The sequence below is a fragment of the Phoca vitulina genome, unplaced genomic scaffold (assembly GCF_004348235.1).
Source record: "Phoca vitulina isolate PV1807 unplaced genomic scaffold, GSC_HSeal_1.0 scaffold18, whole genome shotgun sequence".
NCBI classification, from domain to species: Eukaryota; Metazoa; Chordata; class Mammalia; order Carnivora; family Phocidae; genus Phoca; species Phoca vitulina.
In genome coordinates, this window is record NW_022589721.1 from 28,444,569 (window position 1) to 28,470,207 (window position 25,639).

General features: G+C 39.8%; 1 protein-coding gene across 12 annotated transcripts in view; it reads left to right on the top strand.

The window, feature by feature from the left end:
- The window catches only part of KHDRBS3 (KH RNA binding domain containing, signal transduction associated 3), a 199,774-nt gene that overhangs the window by 91,354 nt on the left and 82,781 nt on the right, over positions 1–25,639 (top strand). For all 12 annotated transcript variants that reach the window (XR_004300830.1, XR_004300831.1, XR_004300832.1 and 9 more), the window contains 3 exons: positions 5,162–5,278; positions 11,377–11,523; positions 23,375–23,514. Coding sequence is in view for 5 of the 12 variants with exons in the window: in XM_032415614.1 (XP_032271505.1) it covers positions 5,162–5,278; positions 11,377–11,523; positions 23,375–23,514 (404 nt within the window). In the remaining 7 variants the exon portion in view is untranslated. The remainder of the gene's footprint in view (positions 1–5,161; positions 5,279–11,376; positions 11,524–23,374; positions 23,515–25,639) is intronic.

Below are 25,639 nucleotides of genomic sequence, written 5' to 3' on the forward strand. Positions count from 1 at the left end.
CAGCTTAAGTGTAATTGTTCCCTGAGGAACAGTGTCACGTCACAAATATAGTTGAAACCAATTAAAGCCAGTTCAGAAAAGCATTTGGTCTTTACCAACGAAGAACATAATTACGGGATCTTATACATTATGCAGTGAAACCTCTGTGTTGGTTTACCGTCTTTGAAAAGTTTCCTGTTTACAATTGTAACACTTGTAATATGATAATATATTTGTAATGTAATAATTCACATCTGGAGGGGCGCCTGGGTGGCTCAGTTGGTTAAGCGACTGCCTTCGGCTCAGGTCATGATCCTGGAGTCCCGGGATCGAGTCCCACATCGGGCTCCCTGCTCAGCGGGGAGTCTGCTTCACCCTCTGACTGTCTCCCCTCTCATGCTCTCTCAAATAAATAAATAAAATCTTTAAAAAAAAAAAAATAATTCACATCTGGAAAAATATCATTCATCTTGGAAATAACACTTTCACCTTTTATTCAAATCTAGGCACAAATGAATTTATTAATAAAAATGAAAGTTAAAATATATTACATTCTCAGAATACAGTTATCAAAAACCAGATCCTGACTTTGGTTAAGGAAAGAGTTTATTTGAAAGTATTACAAAAAGTATTACAAGAGCAGGGAGGGGGCCTTGTAATAGGGAGAAGATCTGCGCCTCATGAGATCAGTCAGACAGCCAAGGCTTTGCTTTATGAGGAGAGGGCATGAGGCCAGCAAGGTGGGGGAGGTGGGAGGAGTGGGTGGAAGCGGCATGAAGGGACAGTAGGTCAGAAAACGTTCGCCCTGAGGCTGGCGCCTGACGTGGAAGGGTCTCTCGGGGGTTGTGTGCTGGCCCAGCTTGCTGGTGGGTCACATTCAGGGGCCTGAAGAAGGAGAGAACCTCCCTGAAGTTTGATCAGGTCAGGTTAGTGGACATTTTCTGATTGATCAGTGGGGACAGCAGGTCAGCTAATCTTGTGTGGGGCAAAGAATGTGCATTTAGAGGGTCTGTGTCTGGCCTTGTCGCAGGTGAACAGCGGGTCATCCACAGGTCTTATCTAAATCATGTGCGGAGGAGTAGTTCTTAGCAATGAGCCATTCCCAGGAATGGAAAAGGGCCTGGGCTTGTCCTCATCATACTGTTTTTCAGGAGCACAGGGTCGGGTTAAATTCAGCACCCTTCCAGTGCTCAGCACTTACCTGATTGATGCGCCTTAATCTTCATGATAACCCTTCAGTGTGAGGACTCTCACAAGCCGTGACTTGGCTTCCTGAGGACCGGGAAGGCTAAGGAACTGCCAAGGTCACGCTGCCAGTAAGGGGCGCCGTGCTGCTTCGGAAGGCTGTGGCCTGGGAGCACCAGTGGGCGGTCCTAGTACTCAGAGCAAGTGAGACGGCCATGCTGCCTGACTTGTGTATCGTCATGTTGTCTGAAGAGTCCCTGTCACTCAGGCCTTTTCTTGTTGCAAGTAGCAACCTGGGCTAGCTTAAGATTTGTTTTGTTTTGTTTTGTTTTTTGAAGTATGTAGGGTACCTTACAGAATCCGTGGAGACATTGAACTTGTAATCCGCAAGAAGGCCTGAAGCAAGGACTTAAAGCCTAAGAAAGAGAGAGGAACCAGAATCAGTGACTCCTCTCCCTAGCGGTGTTTCTCAACAGGGACACAAATGACATTGTACACAGGGCACTTCTTCGTTGTGAAGGGCAGTCCCACCATTTCTGATGTGTAATATTCTTGGCCTTTGCCCACTAAATGCCAGTAGTGACCTACATCATTGTGACAACCAAACAGACGTGCTAAGTATTTCCAGATTCCCTGGGAGGTGATGCAATCAGGGGTTGAGAACCCGACCAAGCAGCTGAGCGCAGTGCCATTGTTGTGACTCAGCATTAAGGACATGAGTGTCCACACTCTTAGTTACAAACCTCAGACTCCATGACTTCCAGTCAGAGGCCAACTCCATGACCCGCCTGGGTGGCCTGGGCACAGTCCTGCCGTTTCAGTGTGCTGGCTCCCTTGGTAGCCTCGTGGATGGAGGGGAGTCAGTTTTCAGTAATCAGTGGATATTGTTCATACAGATTTATGTATGTCCATAATAGTTGAATTCATCAATTTATTACTTACTAATTTGGCCTGGAGTATGCACAGTCTGTTGGTTGCTCTCTTAGGTGATTTTTTATACCTTTCTGTATTTAATTCATATTTACTGTTCATCATTCAGTGGGTTGTATAATCCCTGTGTTGTAGATGAAGTCTGGGACTCATGAGGCTGACTTGACATAGAACATGTAACTCCTGCACAATACGTGCTTGAACAGAGAAGGGAGTGAAAGTGTTTCTGACTGTCAAAACACTCATTTATGTCCTTTTTGTGAGTGAAAGACTAATAGAAGTTAAATGGAGAAGGAAATCCTAAAGGCATATAAAATCATAAAAATACTTTTCCTTCTTATGTAGAGTTCTACAAGTGACCTTGAATAAATCATATCATTCTGTGGACTTCAGTTTCCTCAGTATAAAATTAGATGTTTGGACTGGATGATTTCTAAGGTGTGTTAGTTTTTGTTAATGGGGAAATATAAGATGTGATGTAAATATGGCTGCTTGACCACAAATTTAGTCTCATGCCATCTTTGAAACCTTCCAAAATGAATATAAATGAAGGAAAAAGGCACAGATACTCAAAGACAAGAATGGAAGGGTGAAGCAATAATAGGCCAACGATGGGAGTGAAGTTTTGGTGGCTGCAAAATAGATGGGCAAATGGTAATGACTTAGGCGTCAAGAGAAAGCAGAATTCAGGCTTACAGGGCAAGAGAAAGTGTCCCAGAAACATGGGCGTTAGTACGGAAATAGCTCGAGGAGGCTCAGGAATCAAGGACACCAGTTATTGAGAAGGTGGATTGGTGGGCAGAACTGAAGAAGAGGAGACTTGGTTCAAAGTTTGTGTGAGAAGTGGTTAGACCACTAGATGCTCTGCCTGGCTGATAAAACCAGGCATCTGCCTTCTTAACCTATAGCAGGCTAGAGATTTCCTGGAGGGATTGAATAAAGAAGCCTTGGGCTCTCAGACCCAGATAGATACAACTGAGGGCTAGAGATGCCACACTGAAAATGAGGGTATTTTTTTCCCTTACATAAAGGTGTGCACCTACTAGTGGGAATCCCAGCATTCCAACAGCCAAGCTGATACCTCTTCCTGGGAGATTGGGGAATTCCTATTCAGGGTAATGCTTACCTAGGGCAAGAGAAGAGAAACACAGATACTGATATTTGAGTAACGTTTGATGAAAAAACTAGCCTACCATCTTAAAGTGAATTGTCAAGTCCAGTTGTCAAATCCTGTGGATGAAAGCAGGACTTCAGGTAGTGTTTTGGAACCTCAGCCTTACATTTTTAAGAATAGGCAGCAGAGGATTACTGGTCACTTGAGGAAAGCCCATAATGTACAAAGAGACCAATTCACAAAATGTGAATCTGTTGGAAGAAGCAGATACTATAAGCTCCAAGTCGGGGTGGGGGTGGGGGGCACTGCCATTCATATCCTCAGAAATATAAGAATTTATATCACTTCCATAAAATATTTTTAAAATGCTGTAAAAAAAGAACAAATATAAGAAAATACTGTTAATATTTAAACATTTGATAGCAGAAATGAAAAAAATCAATAGATATGTAGGAAATGTACTTAAATTCCCCAGAAAGTAAAACAGAGAAGGTGAAAGAGAAAGAGGAAGAATAAGAGAGAAATTTAGAGTTCCAACTCAGGAGATCCTAATAGCCAAATAATAGAATTTCCAGAAAGATAAAGCAGAGAAAATGGGGAACCAAGAATAAGATAGAGATGAGTGGATGGAGACACTGATTTTTTTTTTTCTATGTTGTATTATTTGATATTTTTAACTCTATATGTATCATTTCTATATTTTTAGAGAGTAATCGACTTAAAATTAAATTTAAAAAACAAAACATACTTACATGTGAAGGTTAAAAATACTGTAGATATTTGAGTTTTCATTGAAGACCAATAAAATTAAAAGTAGGCAAGGAAAAAATACCATTTTGATTTTTTAAAAGTATATATTTTAAGAAAATTACTTCAATTACCATAGAGAAATTGAAGAACAGTTTTCTCTTAAAAACAGCAACAGCACAGCAGTGGCACAGATCGTGGAGGAGCTGATGCCAAAACAGCGGCTGCATGAGTTTGTAATCAGAAGTCTTGCCAAAGAGAACAGTTTCCCTCCGGTCAATAGGGCTGACTTTCTGGGAACAAGAATTATTCATGACTTACCTTAATTATGGGAAAGCTTTTAAAAGTTGTGTGAAATTCCTAATTACAGTCCTTTCATTCAAGATATATTTATTGTCTTTTCTATGCTAAGCATTGTTCTGATTCATTTATATGGACCCATTTAATCTTCCTAACAGCCTTACGGGAGTAGGTTCTGTTGTATTTCACTGTTCTCATTTTACAGACGAGGAACCCACAGTACAGAGAGGTCAGGTGACCCAGTTAACTAGCTGGGTTACTCAGCTGGTAAATGGAAAAGCCGGGTTTTAAAACCATGGCAATGTAGCCTCAGAGTCCATATCATTAATGAATTCACTTCTGCTGTGCTTGTTAAATTAAGAACCCTAAGAATCAAGACTCATTAATTTGTCAACATTTTCATAGCTAGTTATTTTAGAAGAGATAGATGGATTTTGTCATAAAGCTTTGTGAGCCACCAAATGCTTGAGAACTCATCTAGGCCAGCGCAATCCCTGGTTGACTAACCAGGGCTCAAGTGCTGAGGTTAGGTGGGAGGACCCCGACACTCCGTAGTGACCCGCCTGGAGCACCGTACATCTTCCCCACCTGCATCCTCATCTGATTAGCACTGTGCATGGTTGAAGTCAAATGTGCGTTAAAATTGTCAGGATAGCAACCTAGGATTTCTGGGAATTAGCTTAATTTATAATTTGTGAAATCTAACCATCATTGAAATGATTGGTTTTTACTTTACGACTTTTAGCCCCGTTATATGTGGTTTGTGGAGAGGCATATAGCAGGAACTTAAATATTTGGCATTAATTAGTGATTTGTAGCATACTGTAGTGTTTACTGACATTCAAGATTAATAAATTACTTTCAGATATGAATGTTACAATTTTGGTTTGTTTGTTTTTTCCCTAGTTCAACTTTGTGGGGAAACTTTTGGGTCCCCGTGGCAATTCTCTGAAGCGTTTACAAGAAGAAACCTTGACAAAAATGTCCATCCTTGGGAAAGGTTCCATGCGAGACAAGGCAAAGGTAACATTCATCACAGACAATGGCTACTTTGGAGACAAGTTGCATAATGTACTTTTAGATTATCCATTGTATTAATACAAATTATATTAGAGCTAGCTAGGATTGCGAATGAAATTATATGAAAATGTTGTATAAGGCGATGAGTTTGTGGTACTGTGTAGAAAACTGAGTCGCTCGGACCAGTTTCAGAATATATGGTGTCCTCCGTGTACATCTGTAACTGTTACCTTCATTTGTAAAGTGCAGTAGCAGAGCCTGTGGTTTCGGCTGTGGAAGCAAGTCCTCGTAGGAAGGACAGTGATACTGAAATTACCACGAAGAGAAAAGCTATCTGCAGTCTTAACTGCCGCTGTTTGCATCTTCGAGGAGTTCCTGGGGGCCTTTTTTCTATGCCTGTATTTGAAATAGTTGAGTTTATAAAGTATACACTTGGATTTGCTCTTTTTGCCCTTCATTTGATACCCTGTACATTTTATCAAGTTAAAATTGGTTTTAAATGTTTTACTAGTGGCTTCGTATTCTCACACACAGTAGCTCTACTTGGCTCTAGTCCTTCTAACTGCCTCTTTTTTTTTTTCTGTGATAAGCTAAAATTACTGAGTTTTTTTATTGATCACTTTCTTAAATACACCACTTCTGAAAGAAGTTTTCACGTTTCATAGTGTGCCGTCATCACTTACGTTATTCTCCGTTACCGTTTTGTTGCTCTGTCACTGTGAAGAGATTGATGTCACTGAAAACCAAACCCACATTCCGTGGCCACTTTCCATGAAATGTTGAACAATGATTGTGTCAGACAAGAAAGTTATTTAGACAAAATGCAGCCTCTTCGCACACACAAAAAAGTCCATCTAAACAAAGGCTTTTATAATAAAAAATGGCTGCCATTTGTTTATCGAACAGCTACTGTGAGTGCATTACTCCGTGTTATCCCTAGAAAAATGATGGAAGATACATAACATTTTCCTTACTTTACATGTAAAAAAACTGAGATTTAGAGAACCTGAGTATATTATCTGTGTTAATCAGGGAAGTTAAATTATTTCATTAAAACAGGGCTGTTATCATACTCACATGGAGTGCTGTTTAAAAGTAAGATTCCCATACAACCTTTTTAGGGTAGAACCTCAAAATGAATTTTCAGTGGGTGTTTGAAATGATTCTAATGTGTGGCCAGGTTAGGTTAACTATTCACTAAGCCTTCCTGTCTCAAATGATGTTACTTTGATTCCCTGACTCATCTGTTCTGGCAGCTGGAGGAAATGGAACCATATATTGGTCAGTTGGTCAGAAATTTTGTATAACTTGTAGGAAACTAACCCATCCTTGCTGATATCTTAATTAGGTCTTCAATAAAGCCGTCTGGTCATGAAGTACATGAAATGACCAGTGAAATTCATCAACATACTGCTTATTTTGTTTGTTGTTAAGGGAGGTTTTTTTGTTTTGTTTTGTTTTTTTTGTCAGAAGCGACATTTTGTGGCATACGGTGGCAGTGATCAGGGCATCCACAGATAGTTTCACAGGTACAAAGGAAGGAGGGAAGGCAAGTCTTTAGCTGGATTATATGTCCAAGTAATAACAAGTGCCTGGCTATCCATTTAATGAAAAGAATTCTAAATATGGTCACTTTGCTATCAGGGCTTAGTGGTTTTTCCAGATTGTGTTGTCATTTTAAGGGCTCTCTCTGCTGTTGGCATATTGGGCATTCAGCAGTGCAGTAGCTAAGAATCCTTTTTGAGGGGAGTCTGTGTTGTGAAGTAATATGTAACCTCTCTCTCTATCGCCACAGACACTTTGTTCAAGTCCCTTGAGTAGCACTGAGGTGGCTGGGCAAGGAGGTGCTTTGACATCTACTAAAATGAGTCCCTTTGTCTCCCCGGTCACTGAGTGCTTGCTCTGCATTGCATGGGGCACCCTGTTCTCTTACACACTCAGTGGGTCTAGGCTGCTTTCCTAGACTACTTTCCAGCCCTTCACTAATCCTCTCATTTCTATGTCCTTGACCACATGGGTCTGAGAATCATTATAGAGATTCTGTAAGTGGCTGATCGTTTCCATTCCATCAAGACACCCAGGAACTGGGGAAGTAGCATACATTTGGGGTTTACAGTCCATTGAGCTGCTATCAAGGGACAGGATCAGAAGTCCTTTATTCTCTTGACCCTGTAGATCCCACGGTCATCAGTGGCCCTCAGTGGAGAAGCATTTGCTCAGAGTCAAGTTTGTTAATCCTCAGGCTTTCTGCGTATTTATCTTATCAGTGCATAGTTGCTCTAGGAAAAGGCCCCAGATCCTTGGTGGGAAGACAAGGAGGAAGTGTCACATGTACACAGGGAGGTATTCACAGTTATTATTAGCTTTCTTATTCTCTGCATCCCCGGGGCAAACAAGGATCTGATCCTGGGCCAGGAGGTCATACCAAGAAACAGTAATAAAGCGTGACACCTGGGTGGCTCAGTCAGTTAAGTGTCTACCTCCCGCTCAGGTCGTAGTCCCAGGGTTCTGAACTCGAGCCCAGTGTCAGGCCCCCTGTTCTATGGGGAGCCTGCTTCTCTGTCTCCCTCTGCCCCTCCCCCCGACTTGTGTGCGCACCCTCTCTCTCTGTCTCTGTCTGTCCTCTTGCTCTCTCTCTCAAATAAATAAATAAAATCTTAAAAAAAAAATAAAGCCAGAGAATTTTCATCTCCTTTCAAGGAACTACCTTGGCTATTCAAAACAAGGTAGGAAAAGTTTCACCAGACAGGCTTCTGCCTGTGTGGAAGGCTCAGTGGGGCTTCAACATTTGAATACTAAGGGTTGTTTGAATCCTCCCAAATGTTGCCAATCCAGTTCTCAGATCTTCACTGTTCTCTAGACATTTTCCTAAACCTCACAGAAGAGGTGGCTGGGCAGAATACTAAGGGTTGTTTGAATCCTCCCAAATGTTGCCAATCCAGTTCTCAGATCTTCACTGTTCTCCAGACATTTTCCTAAACCTCACAGAAGAGGTGGCTGGGCAGTCTTCAACTCTGCTTCTGCCTGTTGGCTCCATAAGCCTGTGGCCATAAGCAGTAAACCTCCTAGCCTGCTTCTGGCTCTTTGAGACTTGAACTCGTAATGTCAAGTCTTGAGTCTGTCATTTTCTTTTTAGAACTCTTCGGTACAGTTTGACCCCACTCCCCCTGCCTTGTTTTCCTCTTGTGCATCATACTGTGGCCGGCCTCTGCCACACGTGGCCATCAGTCTTCAGAAGCATGTCAGTGGTGTCACCACAGGTGATAATTCAAGTAACAGGTTTGCTGTAGAAGGGGAGACCACTGGTACCCTGTGTCCTGTGCGGCAGTCAGGTCCTTGCGGCCTGAACTCTGGAATGCTCCTCTCTGGTGATCCTGTTAGTCTGCAGAAATTCTCGGTTAATAATGTTTATTGCTAAAGAGGTTTCCATTACTATTAAAATCTCATCTTTTAGCTTTTCATAGTGTTCACTATCTAAATTCTAATGAGACCATAATTCATTTTATTCTTGTATTTTCTTTTTTTTTTTTTTTTTAAAGATTTTATTTATTTATTTGACAGAGAGAGACACAGCGAGAGAGGGAACACAGCAGGGGGAGTGGGAGAGGGAGAAGCAGGCTTCCTGCCGAGCAGGGAGCCCGATGTGGGGCTCGATCCCAGGACCCCGGGATCATGACCTGAGCCGAAGGCAGACGCTTAACGACTGAGCCACCCAGGCGCCCTCTTGTATTTTCTACATTGACGAAATTACGGGAGTCATTACTGACTTGTATCAGTTGGTTATGTAGCATAATAATCACCGTAATGCTATGGTCTTTCGAGCCTTCGGTTTGTGCCAAGCGTGCTGGCTGTTTTTCCCCTTATCGTCTATATTATAGAATAATAGAATAATTAATACTGTAGTCATCATTTATTGAGTGTTTATTATGTACTAAGCACAGTTCTAAAGATTTTTTTGTGTCTTTAAACATGAAACTCCTTTTTTACTGCAACTTCTTTATATTACTAATAACTCCTAATCACTGTCCTGGTAACTCCTTTATTACTACTCATTGAGCAGTAGATACTGTACTGTTACTCTGCACTTAAAATCACCTCTTCAAGATGATAAAGTAACCTGTCCAAAATTATACAGTACATGTTGAATTTGGGATTTGAACGCAGAACTCCAAGCGAAGTCTGTGTTCTTCCCCAAACACCATGTTGCCTGTCCCCGCTAACCCGGGACAGAAGCTGATAAAGCTCCTCACTCCGTGGCGATGAGTGACAGCAGGCTGGGCTAAGAAAGCCTCTCTCCCCGTTTCCATCTGGGTAGCAACGGCAGAGTGCTGCACTGTGCATCACAGTTACTCTCATTAATATCAGTAGTGTGATGCTGTATTCTAATAGGGAAGCAGTGTTGAGGTCAGTAGTTTGTACTTTCAGAAGTGAACTGTTGAACATAAAATTCGACTTTATGAAGTTTAAAACTTCAGCTCCGAAAGGCAGAGTATCAGATCAAGTGATGGAGAGTGTTCTGATTAGAACAAATAGTCTACAGTTGGCCTAAAAGAATCGTGCTTTTTATACGTGACCAACTTTGAAGGAAATGCAGAGGATATTATGGTAGCTTATATTTGTTCTCCTTGCTTCAAATATTTCTCCTTCTTTTCCTTCGGTTTCTGACCTTCTTTCCGTAAATGCGAAGAAAACTAGCTCTTATCGAGTCCTGGCACGTGTAAGGCAGTGTGCTGGGCAGTATGTACGTGATCTCCTTTGCCAGGCATTTACGGAAAGTTGGTCCTTTTACTCTTCTCAACAGTCCTGTATTAATATACTTAACACCAACTTGATTTTTCAAATTAAGAGTTCATCTGTCTAAACAGACACACCTGGTGTCTGGCATGGCTACGATTTGGGTATATCTGACTCAAAACCCCACGTCCTGTCATGCTCTATATGCAGATCTCTTTGTTCTCTAAAAGAAATCAAATGAGTGAAGTAACACAAGTTGACGTCTTAAACGATGAAGTCGGGGGTGCTTGGGCCTCTCTGACCTCTTGGCCTGCGGCGGAATTAAAAGGTGGTGTTGCCAGGAGTTCTAGGGTTCTCCTTCTCATGGGGTTGGTATTTTAGAGAGGCTAGGAAGGTTTCCCCCCATTTTGGAAATCACTCTAGATGTAGGTACCTGCTCTTCTTAATCTGTCTGTCTGATTTGAATGTTGGAAACAAAGACTTTTAAAAGATCCAGATTCTGTCATTTGCCACTATAATGAATGCTAGTTAGGAGAAGATCATGGACCAAAACCATTTGTCTCTTGCTGACTGATCTAGGTTTTTCCCTCCTCTTTTTTCCCCCCTGAATTTCATTATGTAAACAAAAAAACTTTAATGTGTATCATAATTATGTAAAATCATGTAATAAAATCTTTCATTTATTTTACTCACTGTTTTATCTTCAGATACAGTGCCAGGCATGTAGAAATGTTTTTTGAATGAATATATGAATGAGCAAATGAACATAGAAATGAGTAAATGATATTTACCTGTTCATTCAAATGTATTTGCTGAGTGTCAGCTGTATGCCAGGCACTTTTCTAGACAAGGAAAATGAGCACCAGAGAAGACCATCATGGTTTTGTTCTGTTGCTATCACCTCCAGTGAGGAAAATTAGATAATAGTTAAGTAAACAATAGGTATTTTAGGTAATTTGACGGTGGAAATGGTTTGTGGCAGCATCACAGATACTTCGCGTAACCCATGTAGAGGGAGCTTGGGAGATCAGCCGGTCTGACCAGGGGTCTGAGCAGCACCTGGAGGGCGTCGGGCTGGGGGGACAGGAGGAGACAAAGCAACCAGAGCACACAGTGTGGCAGAGGGTCTCCCCCTAGGCCAGAGGCAGGGGTTGAGACTTATTCCAGTAGCAGCACGAAGCCTTCAGTGTTTTCATAGAAGGTGGGAATGGCAGGATCAGATGTGTATCTTAATCCTTCATCCTTAGGACGGTGCTTGCCATTGAGTGAACCTTCTGTGACAGCTGCATGCCGGATCAGCTCTGTGTAGCGTTCCTGTTCCTTTTCTTATAAAGATGCCCTTTTAAGCATGGTTTTTCTTTCTTCAGGAAGAAGAGTTGAGGAAAAGTGGAGAAGCAAAGTACTTTCACCTCAACGATGACCTGCATGTTCTCATTGAAGTCTTCGCCCCACCAGCAGAAGCATATGCCCGGATGGGACACGCACTGGAAGAAATCAAGAAGTTCCTCATTCCTGTTAGTACAGTTTTCCTTGATAGTTAATTTGCACTTCAAAGTCCTTCTTTTATTTTAATCCTTGGTAATTTTTAGCAGTAAGTATTATTTGCACAGCACTTTGTTAAAAGTGTCCCTGTGAATTGGCATTTTTCTTTCTTTATAAATGAGGCAAGGGATTTTTAAAGAGATCAGATAGGACTGGTAAGGCTAGCCGGCCAAGAAAGTTGAAGAGCATAATCACTAGTTCAAGTTTTGGGACTCATAAGTCCTAAGCCTTTTTGTGACACTAAAATCACCTACAGATCCATTGTTCTCCAATATAAACACATCAGTGCCTTCCATGCAGCAAGCACTGTGGGTGGTGTTGGACCAGCAGCCATAAATAAAAGTAGTCCCTACCCTCGAGGACTATGTAGTGTAGGGGAAGGGAGAAGCGTAAGCCAATGATTTCAGTATAGCATGGTAAATACAATGACAGACCTAAGCATAAGGAGCACAGAGAAGAAAGGCACTGTGCTGATAGTTACCTGGCTTCTGCCAGGTGTTTTATGCTTTGGTTTTTTGTTTGTTTGTTTTTTGGGTTTTTTTTTAAGATTTTTATTTATTTATTTGAGAGAGAGAGAGAGATCACAGTGGGAGAGGGAGAAGCAGGCTCCCTGGGATCATGACCTGAGCCGAAGGCATACGCTTCACCGACTGAGCCACCCAGGCGCCTCTTATGCTTTGTTAATGTAACAGTTGCTATTCTGTTTTAACCCTTCCCAGACGCTTTGACATTGCTAAGAATGTGGTAATTTAAACAGAATGTGTCCCTATCTCCATTATGAAAGTTAATTTAAGTTTTTTATATAATTTACATGTACTAGATTTAAAAAAAAAACTGAAACATTGAACACTTTGGGTCTTTAGACAATTTATTTAGAAAAGCTGTCATATCTGCCAGACAGCAGCCTGAGGTAAGACTGTCTTCAGCAATCCCAGGTTGGTCTAGTAGATTGACTTACCTGCCACAGTGTATGTGTCATGACTATATTACCTGTGAGGAAAACTGTTGAGTTTATAGGGAAAGGATATCTTAAGTCATGATTGCCTTAGCTGAGACATGGGATTGTATTAAGTCATTTTACTTGGGAGCTGAAAATGGTTCAACTTCCTTAATTCCCTCATGATGATCCCAATATGATGCCAATATGATGATCCATTTATTCACTTATTTTTTTGTTTGGTTTGGTTTTTAGAGAGGAGGGAGAGAGAGGTGGGGGGCCAGAGGGAGAAGGAGATAATGTTAAGCAGGCTCCACACTCAGTGCAGAGCCTGATGCGGGGCTTGATCTCACAACACTGAGATCATGACCTGAGCCGAAATCAAGAGTCAGAAGCTTCACCAACTCTGCCACCCAGGTGCCTCTACTCATTTAGTTTAGAAACAAAGTTTTTTAGTACTTTCTATGTGATAGATACATGGGAACTAATAAAAGACATTCTTTTATCTGACCCTGTGGAGTCTATATAATGGAAGAGACAGATAAGAATCAGATAGTCATACAAACAATTATAAAATTGTTACTCTGACAAGACTAAGGAGAGGTTTAATGTCTTAGTGGTCATTCAGTGTGGACTGGGGAGTGCTGACCTAGCCACGTAGGCTGCCACAGGACCTCCCACCCCATCCCCTTTACACTCCTCCACCAGGACATGGATCTGACTTCTGTCCCCTTGAGTCTGGGCTGACCAGGAGAACTCTTTGCTGAACCGAGGGTCACAAAGATTTTTTGCTGTTTTCTTAATTTTTTATAGTATCAGCTCTGTCATTTTAAGTCTATGATCAATTTTAGGTTAATTTTTGTGTATGGTATGAAGTTAGGATCTAGGTTTATCTTTTCCTATGTAGATATCCAGCCAGTTGTCCCAGCACCATATGTTGAAAAGGTAATCCTTTTCCTATTGAACTGCAACACCACTGTTGAAAATCCACTGAACATAAATGTATGGATTTGTTTCTGCATTCTCGGTTCTGTTCCATTGATTTATATGCCTGTCCTTATGCCAGTGTCATGCTCTTAATTACTTTAGCCTTCTAGCAATTTGGTGTGAAATCCAGGTTGTTGATTCTTTTTTGAAGAAAAAGTTCTATTTCAAAATTGTTTTGGCTATTCTGGTTCCTATGCATTTCTACGTATATTTCAGATTAGCTTGTCAGTTTCTACAAAAAAGCCTCCAAGGGTTTTGACAGAGGATTGAATCTGTAGCTCAGTTTGGGGATAATTTCCATCTTAATAATACTTAGTTTTCTAGTCCATGACTACGAAGTGTCTCTACTTAACAGATATTTTTTTTTGTTTCTTTCAGCAGTGTTTTATAGTCTTCAGGGTGCCAGTCTTAGACTTCTTTTGTTTAATTTATTTCTAAGTATTGTACACTTTTTGATGCTATTGTGAATGGAACTTTTAAAATTTCATTTTCAGGGTGCCTGGGTGGTGCAGTGGTTGAGCATCTGACTCTTGGTTTCGGCTCAGGTCATGATAATCACGGTCCTGGGATCGAGCCCCACATTGGGCTCCGTGCTCACTGGGGAGTCTGCTTGAGATTCTCTCTCCCTCTCCCTCTGCCCTTCCCGTTCATGCTCTCTTTATCTCTCTCTCTCAGATAAATAAATAAATCTTTAAAAAATTTTTCATTTTCAGATGGTTACCAGGATATCAAGATGCAGATGATTTTTATACACTGATCTTGTATCTTATGACCGTGTTGGACCATTAGTTCTAGTGTGTTGTTTTGGTTTTTATGGAATCATTAGGATTTTCTACATATAGAATTATGTTATCTGTGAATAAAGTATGTTTTATTTCTTCCTTTCAAATTTTAATGTCTTTATTTTTTTATTTTATTTTCCCTTATCACATTGACTGGAACTTCGAACGCATTGTTGAGCAGGAGTGGTGAAGATGGAATATCTTTGCTTGTTGCTTTTCGTCTTTCACCATTAAGTATGATGTCAGCTGTAAGGTTTTCCTTGCTGCCCTTGACCTTGTGGAAGAAGTTCTCTTCTGTTCCTGGGTGTTGAGAGTTTTATCATGAATGAGTATTGGATTTTGCCAGGTTTTTTTTTCTGCCCATTGAAATGCTCATGTGATTTATCTTCTTTTTTTTGTGAATAATAGTATATTGCATTAGTTGATTTTCAGATGTTAAGCCAGCCTTGCATTCCTAGGTGAAATCCCACTTGGTCATATTACATTTTGCTACACTTGATTTACTAGTCGTTTGTTGAGAATCCTTACATCTATAATCATGAGGGATGTTGGCTTGTAGTACAGTATTTTTATAATCTTTGCATTAACCCTTACATTTACCATTTCTGGTGCCCTTCATTTCTTTCTGCGGATAGAGTTGCCATATGGTGCCACCTCTTTTCAGCCCAAAGGACTTGCTTTAGTCTTTCTTATAACCTTGATCTGCTACCCCCAAAAATTGTTCTGTTTTTTTCAGAATGTCTTTATTTCCCCTATATTCTAAAAGATAGTTTATGTAATTCTTGGCAAACAGTTTTTTGTTTCAGGTGGTAGAAAGAAGGCCAGTCTGCTGCTTTCTGGCCTTCATTATTTTTGATGAGAGGAGTCCTTAAGGATTTTGTTGTTTTGTGCATGATCTGTTGCTTTTCTCTTGCTGCTGCCACGATTTTGTCTTTCTTTCATTTTCATTAATTTGACTGTGATTGTGTATGCTTATCCTCCTTACTCATTAAGCTTTGTGGATCCATATGTATACATTTTTCTTCAAATGTGGGACGTTTTCAGCTATTGTTTCTTTAATATTTTTTGCCTTTTTCTTTCTCCTCTGCTCCCATCAGTCCTGGATTCCCATGATTCGTATGTTGATACACTTGACGATGTCCCACACGTCTCTGCGGCTCCTTTCTCTTCATCCTTTCTTCTCTGTGTTCCTGATCGGGTAATTTTAATTGGTTTATCTTCAAGTTCGCAGACTCATTCTTTTGCCATCTCAAATCTGTTCTTGAACTCCTTTGGTTAAATTTCATTGTCGTTGCTGTACTTTCTCTTCTTTTTTTTCTTTTTCTCTAAAATCTCTCTCTTTTTTTTTTTCCCCCGACATCTGGTCCTCTCCAAGACAGTTTCTTCCTACTGCTCACTTGCTTGCTTGCTTGCTTGCTTGCTTGCTTTCTCTCTCTCTCTTTCTTTCTCTGTGTATGGGTCACATTTTCTTGTTTCTTTGCATGTCTCTTAGCTTTTTTTTTTTTTTTTGAAAACTCCACATTTCAGATAACATAGCGCATTTGCATTCTGATTCATTTTAGTCTCCAAGGGTGGTTGTTGTTACAGGTTTTTCTTTTCTTCGTTTCTTTAGTCATTTCGTTGGACTAAATCTGCAGTCTGTCTACTTCATGATTTACGCTTTGTTCATTTTTTTCCTTCTCACTTTTATTTTAAGCCTGCCCTGCAGGGCACTTCTTCTGTGTCAGCATTGCTCAGACATCACCAGTGATTAGTCAGAGGCTGCGCTCACACACCTAGGTTAATAAGGCTTCTGCCCTCTGCTGATGGAATTATGGGGGAGCACCCATAGACTAGTCAGTTGTCACATCTTCCCTGGCCTTTACTGTACTTGTGACCGAAGCTTAATCCCTGCATCTCCTTTGCACATGCCCAGAGTCACTGTCAGGGAAGGATGTGTGGGGAGCTGTAAGCTCTCTCCAGTCTTGGCTGTACGTGTGCGTAGTCTTCCATTCAGCAGAGATGTGCCAGATGTCAAGGCTCTCCATGGCTGTTAAGTTTCTGGCTAGTCTGCCAGTCTGTTGCTTGCCCCACACAAAACCTGAATATTAGGATTGCCTGTTCACTGGACTTCTATGTATTTGCTACCTAAATTGTTACTGATATTGACAGTGCTGTTGGGTATGAGGGTTTTTCACACTTTCTTCCAAATTAAGTGAACTTCCTCTTGCAGCAAACTGTTGGTTTTCGTGTCTTTCCCCAGCAGTAGAGCTGACACAACATCTGAGCTGGGGAGGAGGGATGGCTGTGTCCATCTCCCACTTGTCGTACCTGACATGAATAAATTTACCATGTTTTCAATTTGATATGTAACTTCAGTCAGTTCCCAGAGTTCTGAAATGGTTGTTTTTAACTGTTTAACTGTGTGGTCAGCTTTTATTGTTGCTTTTTATGGAAAGGCTTTGCTCAGCTCCTTGTGTAGCTAAACTGCAAGTCCCGTATTCTCTCATTACATTTATTTTTTTACATCTTAGATTATTTTGGACCTCTGACTATATGAGGATGTGTAAAATTTCCCTTCATTCTTTTTAGTGTCTGCATAATATTCCATCATATGCATGTTCTAGAATTTATGTAATCAGTCTTCAAATAATGAACATTTGTTATTTCTTGTAGATTATAATACAGACATTGATCCCAGGATTAATCTTTGACATAATCGTTGGCATATTTGGGCAAATATATCTGAAGAGAACATTCTTGGCAGAGAATCCACTAAATTTCAATGAATTATTTTTAATGATTTCAATAAAATAAAATTAAAAAAAATAACTTTTTTTCCCATTCTCTATGCTAACACATTTAAATATGTTCTAAATTTACTGGATAGTAAAATCCCATGTATACCTGTGTAATTAGAATTCTGATCACTTTTCCACTCTTCACAGTTGATGACATGTTAGAATTAGTGTGATAATATGCTCACTTTTCTGATAGGAAGTTAAAATGGTAATTTACTAATGACTAGTTTAAAATGTAGAATTATCATTTAGTCTGTGTGCTAGCATATGCCACTTGGTTTCCCTCCTGATTTCAAATTGTCATATTAAAGACCAAGAAAATTGTAACTACAATGATTTTATCTATAGTGCTGACAGAAACCGTCACCTAAAGTTTCAAAAAGTTGTCTAACATCACGAAGTCGGTGAGTCCAGTTGGTTAAATTCAGGCTTAACCCAAGATGTGTTGACTCAGATTCCATAATTGGTTTCTAACTACATGGTTTGTCTTCTTGAAAATGTAGTTTTACAAAGATAATGTTTAGCTTTCATTCTAATTTTTTGACACCATTGTAATCACTTTACTTAGAGCAATTTCTTTTTCCTTTTTAAATTTTTAATAGTACTTTTGGAAGCTATGTTCTTTTCCCATGAATCTATTTTTGAACCACGTTCAGTTTTGTGTCACACCTCCTAGCACTTTTCAACAGGGCAAATATTTAGCATTTATGTAACACATTTTATTTAGCATGTGCTTTACAAATAATTTATTAATCTTCACACGTTTTTAGTAAAATGGTAAGGAACATATTAATAGGCTTGTTTTAGAGAGGTTGAAGTAATGATAGATTCAAATGACTCTTTTGAATTCGTAATACCCTAAATAAGTTAGAGAAAGAACCTCTATCTGCAGGAAAACCTAGAGTCCTGGTCCTTTGCCTCTCCCACTAAATCATAGCAGGTTGAACTTGTCTTCGTTTCCCTCTCCTTCCCCTTCCTCTGCAAGTTTTTGCTTATTATGGTTTCAGCTTCCTCTTGACTTCCTTTTCGACTGGTGTTCATGCTACTTTTCCTATTCCACAGTGCCTTCCATATAGGTTTCAAGTCATTTTTTACACTCTGCTTTTGAAAACTAAGGAAGAGATAGCAGATTTTTTTTTTATAAATGTACCAAGTCTATTTCATATTTTAAACTCTAAATAATTCAGGAAACTGTTGCCCCTGAGTCTTTTATTCACACTCAGAAAGTTTGTTTCTTCTATCATAAGAGCCTCCCTTCCTCGCTCAAGCAGCTGTCCCTCCTGTTCCTCTTTGTAGAGCCATGCAGCTGGAAAACCCGCCTGCCCACACTCCCTCTTCCTTCCCCTGAGATGGATTCCGGCTCCACCCTTCCCAAAATCACCGTTGCTGAAGTCAGTATTGGCTTTACTGTTGAATCCCATGGGATGAGTACCTGGCTGCTTGACAGAATGTGAATGCAGCACTGACTTGCTGTGGCTTTCACACTAGCACGACCTCCGTGTCCTTCTCAGGCGCTTGTTTCCCCTTTTCCGTCTCCCCCATGCAGCTCTTCTTCTGTTACTCTACGTTGATGTCCAGAGCCCTTCTCTTGCTCCAGGAACGTGCCCCAAGCAATCCTGCCTATTGCTGACATTTGTATACAGATGAGTTCTTGCTAGAGAACCACCTTCAAGCCCAATAATTCTCTAGAAGGACCCGCAGGACTCAGAAAATCGGTTAAACACTGTGATTATGGATCATTTCAACAAAAGAATACAGATCAAAAGCAGCAAGAAAAGGAGCACAAGGCAAAGACCAGGCAAAGTCTGGGCTAGGCTTCCAGGTGTCCCTTCCCAGGAGAATTACACAAGGATGCATTTACTTCTTCCAGCAATGATGTGTGACAACACACGGGAGGGGTTGCTAACCAGTAAGGCTCCCCTGCACCACAGTGTGCACGGTTTTTATTGGGGACCAGTCACGTATGCATACAGCACCCCTGCACCTAACCTCAGCTACTCCCAGTCCAGCACCACCACCCCGCTTCCTGAGCCAAAACAAAGGTTCCCCACTAATCCCATTGCTAGGGCAGACTTACCTGGCCACAGTGGGGCAGCATGGGCTCAAGCCTACGCATACAGAAACTCTCTTAGCAGGCAGCCTCCTCCGTGGGCTTAGAGGTTATCTTCTGGGGGCTGGCCACACGCCCGCCTTGATGACGGGCCAGGCTCGGTGCTGTGTAGGGCCTGAGTAGCCCTTCCTTGTCCACTTCTGTATCCATATCTTTAACTTCTAAATTTCCAGTTTTTATGTCTGATTGCTATGGGACATCTCAATATTAATATGTCATAGGCCATTGCATATTCAACCTGTACCAAACTGATTACAACATGGTACCACTGTTATTTATCCTTCTTATTTTCCAGCTGCCCACTGACATTCTTGACTTTGCTAATATACTTCCCCCCTCTAGGATATTACCATTTCTAATAAAATTAAACATAAATAACTCCAAATCTACCTTTCCTCATCCTTCCTGCCACTTCCCTACTCCAGGTTGTCTTTATCACGTACTAGAATTATGAGTTTCCATCTGGAATTTCTGCCTCTAGTGTGCTTTTTTCCATTTAATATCTTTATGGAAATATAAATCACATAGCATAAAATTCACTCCTATAAAGTATACAATTCAGTGACTTTTCGTGTATTCATAGAGTTCCACAGCTGTCACAATAACCTAAGACCATTTTTATTACCCCCCAAGTAAACCTCGTAATGAACAGTGACTTCCCATTCTTCTTCCTCCCTAGTCAACCACTAATTTACTTTTTTGCTTTTTACACAGCCTTTATGGAGATATAACTCACATACCCTACAATTCACCCGTTTAAGGCATATGGTTCACTGGATGATTGTGCATTCACAGTTATGCAGCCATCAACACATTCTGTTTTTAGATCTTCATCATCCCTCAGAGCAGCCCCATACCTGTGGGCAAGCACTCCCCATTCCAGTCCCCTACTGTCCCACTTCTCTGTCTCATGCCACCAGTAATCTGTCTCTATGGATTTGCCTGTTTTTGACATTTTGTGTAAAACGGAACAGTATGTGTAGTCTTTTGTCCTACCTTCTTTCACTTAGCATACTGTTTTCAAGGTTCATTCAAGCTGCTTTTCATTGCTGGATGATATTTGATTGTATGGATATGCCATGTTTTATTTGTCCATTTTTTATTAGTTGAAGCCTTTGGTTGGGGTTATTTCTATTTTTTAAAATATTTCTGTTATTTTTTTTGGCTATTATCAAGAATGCTGCTGTGAACATTCATGTACAGATTTTTGGGTGGATGTATGTTCTCACTTTCTTGGGTATGGCCTAGGAATGGAATTATTAGGTCACATGGTAGCACTGTGCTTAACATTTTTGAGGCAGTGCTAAGTGGTTTTCCCAAGTGGCTGGACCAGTTTTCATTGCCTCCAGCAAGGTGTAGGGCTTCCATTATCTTCAGTGTTCTCCTTGTTATTATAGTACCACTTGCTAAAGAGACTTTTTGAATATCAATCTATAGTAACTTATGTCTAGGCTCCCAATTCTATTTCATTGATCTTTATGTCTACCCTTTAAGCCAGTACTACACAGTCTTTGTTACTATGGCTTTGTAGTAAGTTTTGAAGTGGGAATATATTAGTCTTCCAACTTTGTTCTTTTTTCTTAAAATTGTTCTGGATATACGAGGTCCCTTGGATTTTCATATAAATTTTAGCAAAGAAGCCAGCTGGGATTTTGATGGGGATTTCCTTGACTCTGTAGATCAATCTGGGAGGTGGGAGAGCAGGGCAGGGATATTGTCATCATAACAGTATTAGGTCCTCCTATCCATGAATATTGGGTATCTTTCCATTTACTTAGGTTTTAAAAAATTTCTTCCAACAGTATTTTGTAGTTTTCAGTGTACAAATCTTGCTCTTATTTTAATTTATTGCTAAATATGCTGTTCTTTATGATACTGCTGTAGTGCAGTTCTTTTTTTTTTTTTTTTTTTTAAGATTTTTTTTATTTATTTGACAGAGACACAGCGAGAGAGAGAACACAAGCAGGGAGAGTGGGAGGGGGAGAAACAGGCCTCCCGCGGAGCAGGGAGCCTGATGCGGGGCTCGATCCCAGGACCCTGGGATCATGACCTGAGCCGAAGGCAGACGCTTAACGACTGAGCCACCCAGGCGCCCCTGTAGTGGTTATTTTCTTAATTTTATTTTTGTATTGTTCATTATTATTGTAAAGAAATAAAATTGATTTTGGTATATTGATCTCATTATATCCTGCTACCTTGTGTAATCTGATTATTTAATAATGTTTTTGTGGATTCTTTGTGATTTTCTATATACAGGATTATGCCATCTATGAATAAAGGTTGTTTTAGTTCTTCCCTTCCAATCTGAACACCATTTATTTCTTTTTCTTACATTATTGTCCTGACTAGAACCTCAAGTATGATGTTGGTTAGAAGGGGTGAGAGTAGACATCCTTGTCTTGTTCCTTATCTTAGGATGATTCTTTTACTTTTTTACTATTAAATATTTTGACTGTGGGTTTTCCTAGTTTGTTGAGTGTTTCCATCATTAAAGTACTGGATTCTTCTCTCAAATGGTTTGGTTTTTTTGTAGTAAAATGACCATTTTTTTGTTCTTTATGGTATTACATAAATTGTTTTTGTATGTTAAACCAACCTAGCAATTCTGGTATAAGTTTTACTTGGCTCTTGTGTATATTTCCCCCTTTTATTTTGTTTATGCTGTTGGATTTGGCTTCCTAATTTTCTTCGAGAACCTTTGTATCTTAAATTCATAAAGATATTCGTCTATAGGTTTCTTTTCTTGTAATGTCTTTGTCTGTTGTGGTACCCAGACAGTACTGGTTTTATAGAAACAGTGAGTAAGTACTCCTTCCTCTTTCATTTTTCTGGAAGTTTGTGAAGGATTAGCATTAATTCTTAATTAATTATTTGTAGAATTCAACATTAAAGTCTTGTGGGCCTAGGATTTTCTTTGCAGGACATTTATTGAGAATTTAGTCTCGGCTTATCTGTCAAATTTTCTGTTTCTTCTTAAGTCCGTTTTGGTAGTTTGTGTCTTTGTAGGAATTCATCCTTGTCATTCTGTCATCTTAGCTACCTAATTTGATGGCATACAATTGTTCATAATATTTCTGAAGCATAAACTTGGATACGCAACCCTACTCCTTAAAACTATTAAGTGCTTTTTAGTACCTTTAATTTTAAACCTTTAAAGTTATATTTAAAATGACTTAAGGCTTTGTTTAATTTGGTTTCTGCTTTTCTCTCCACTTTGAGACCATGCCCCCACCCCCCACATACACACCCCAAGTCATTCTTATAATTCAGCCATAGAGCACTTCTTCCTGTTCCCTAGACACCATTTCTTTAGGTCTTAAACTATGCTTTTACCTCCAACTAGAGTACTTTATTGCCGCTTTTCTGGTATTTAGTTCATACTCATCCTTAGATGACACTTCTTATAGAGAAACCTGCTCTTATTGCCCACAGCTGAGTTAGAGGACTTTCCTTTTTGACCATTTAGACCTGAATTTTCCTTTTATTGTGAAACAGATCACACTTTTATTTATTTATTACATGTCTTTCTTGATGACTCTTGAATGGGGTTAGAGATATTCAGGAAAGGAGAAATCAAGGATGACTCTCAGGGTTTCTCGGTTCAATATTTAAACAATAAGATAACGAAGAGCAAGTTTCCAAGAATAAGATGTTTTGGAAATGGTGCATTTTTGGAAATGGTGCATTTTTGGAAATGGTGCATTTTTCTAGTATAATATTCAAATGGAAGTGTACAAGAAGAATGTGTACATGTGGTTCTTAATTTCAGTAAAGCTATCCTGTGGTATGTATGTCTTCCTGCTTTGTCAGGTTGTGTGCTCCTTGGCTGCAGGGACCTGGGCTTGCTCCTCGGGCTCTGTTGGTGGCCCTTCACAGATCTCAGTAACTACTCGTTGAATTGAGTTGTAAATAACAATGCCATGTGTCTGTATATCATATTTTAATTTTATTGTAAATATCTTACTTGGAAAGTAGGCCCAGCAGAAGGAGTAATGGCTGATTGTAGAAAATTTTAGTTTGGGAAAAATCCTGTTTTGTTTTTTTTTTTTTTTCCTTTTTACAACAATTTATTGATGCATTTTCATTTCAACAATCTCAAATCTTATTTTATGAATTCAACTATTTCCCTTGCCCTTTTTTTCTTTTAAAAATTGTTTTATTCTTGTCCTAAATACTTTTGTATTTTTCACATGAGGTGAATTATGCTCTCTTCTGTCTTCTGTGTAGGACTATAATGACGAAATCAGGCAAGCACAGCTCCAAGAATTAACATACTTGAACGGTGGTTCAGAAAATGCGGATGTACCAGTTGTTCGAGGGAAACCCACCTTGCGTACAAGAGGTGTACCAACCCCAGCAATAACCAGGTAGGTGTAATTAATTGACTTAACATTTTGTTGTTAGAATAGGGTACCATGGCAACAGTTTTAATGTCTGCTTTATTAATAGTCAAGCAGCTCTATCAGTGTATCAGTACAAAGCCTGCAAGAATATATTCAGACATTATGATGTTGTAATTAAGGGGATTCACTATGCTTGGACTGAGATCTTCCTGGGTTTAAATAGAACCTGTACCACTTAACTGGCTGATGACTATAGGCAAGTTTATTTATCTCTCTAACATTAATTTTTTAATTTTTTAAAATGAAACTTGTTTTAAAGTAATAGCATTGATATGCAAATTGAGGTCCTGGAAGCATGTGCCTTCCCCATTGAGTGTAGGATTAGGCCAGTTCTTTGCCACATCTCCAGTGTTGAGCACAGTGTCAGGCACCAAGTGAGTATCTAAAGCCTGTTGTCATTTTATTCACTGAGAATGCTCTGTGGTATCTGAAAACTCCTCAGCTGGTCCAGGTACACAGAATTTTTTTTCTGTCTTTGGATTGATGACTACTTTTAATATGAAAAGTGTTTTAATGAATTCATAAGACTGTTTAAGCAAAACCCGTATATTGAGATATGACTATCTCAGATTTATTTGAAAAATTTTAATTTTTTAATCTTTGCATCCAAAAGAACTCTGTAGAAAGAAGTAACACAGATTTTTCATTGGTGACTGTATATATTTTTTCAGATAGAATTTTGCATGAAATAATTTAAAATAGCATTCTTTTATATCTCCATTTGGGGGGAATAAAAAGTCAGTTTTCTTATTGAGTGTTGCTGATCAGTGTATGGTCAAAGAGAGCAATTACAAATAGGTGTTATTGCATTGTAAAATAAACAGATCTGCTCTGTACCAAGTGGATTTTCTCTATAAAAAAGGCTAATAATAATGGGATCACTGTTGATGGTTTAATGATATTATTTAGGTGTTCAGTAAATGGTAAATCCCTTTCATTTTCATTTCTTCTACCATTAAATTTACTTTAAATCATAAGAAATTACAGTTGAACCTTGATCATTGTGGGGGATAGGGGTACTGACCCCTTGCATAGTCAAAAATCTGTGTATAACTTTTGACTCCCCAAAAACTTAACTAATAGACTACTGTTGACTGGAAGCCTTCCAATAACGTAGTCGATGAACACGTATTTTGTATGTTATATGTGTTAAATACTCTATTATTGCAATAAGATAAGTTTGATAAAAGAAAATGTTACTAAGGAATTCATGAGGAGGAGAAGATGCATTTACACTATGTATTTATTGAAAAAAACCTGTGTGAAAATGGAGCCATGCAGTTCAAACCTGTGTTGTTCCAGGGTCGTCAACTGTACTTGCTTCCTTAGTTTCCTGTGGCTGCTGGGATGAATTACCACAAAGTTGCCAGCTTTAAACAATAGAGATTTATCACTTCTGGGGGCTAGATGTCCAAAATCAGTATTGGCCAGACCACAGTCAAGGTGTTGGTGGTGCTCCCCCCTCTAGAAGAGAGTCCTTTCCTCGCCCCTTGCAGCTCCGGGGGCTGCCAACAAGCCTTGACTTGTGGCCACATCACTCTGGTCTCTGTCTGCATGTCGATTTCTGTCATGTCTGTCTTTCATCTCCATTTGCTTCCCTCTTCCACATGATAGCATTTAGGACCCACCTGGATGATTCAGAGTATTCTCCCATCTCAAGATGCTTCCGATAATCACATCTGCAAAGGCTCTTTTTCTAAAGAAGGCAACATTCACAGAATGAATCTCCTGAACAGAGGGCGTAGAGAAGAGAGCACACTCGGTGCCACTGTTGAGGGCACTTTTTAGGGGATGCTGTGTTCCTTAAACCAGAGCTGTCATTTTGACTAAGATAATTTCTAATTTCCCTGTCAGTTTTTTTGTGTTTGTTTTAAGATTTTATTTATTTGTTTGTCAGAGAACGAGAGGGAGCACAAGCAGGGGGAGCTGCAGGCAGAGGGAGAAGCAGGCTCCCCACGGAGCAGGGAGCCCGATGCGGGGCTCGATCCCAGAACCCTGGGATCATGACGTGAGCCGAAGGCAGACGCTTAACGACTGAGCCACCCGGGCGCCCCTCGCTGTCAGGTTTTAAATTAAGTTGAAAATGTTA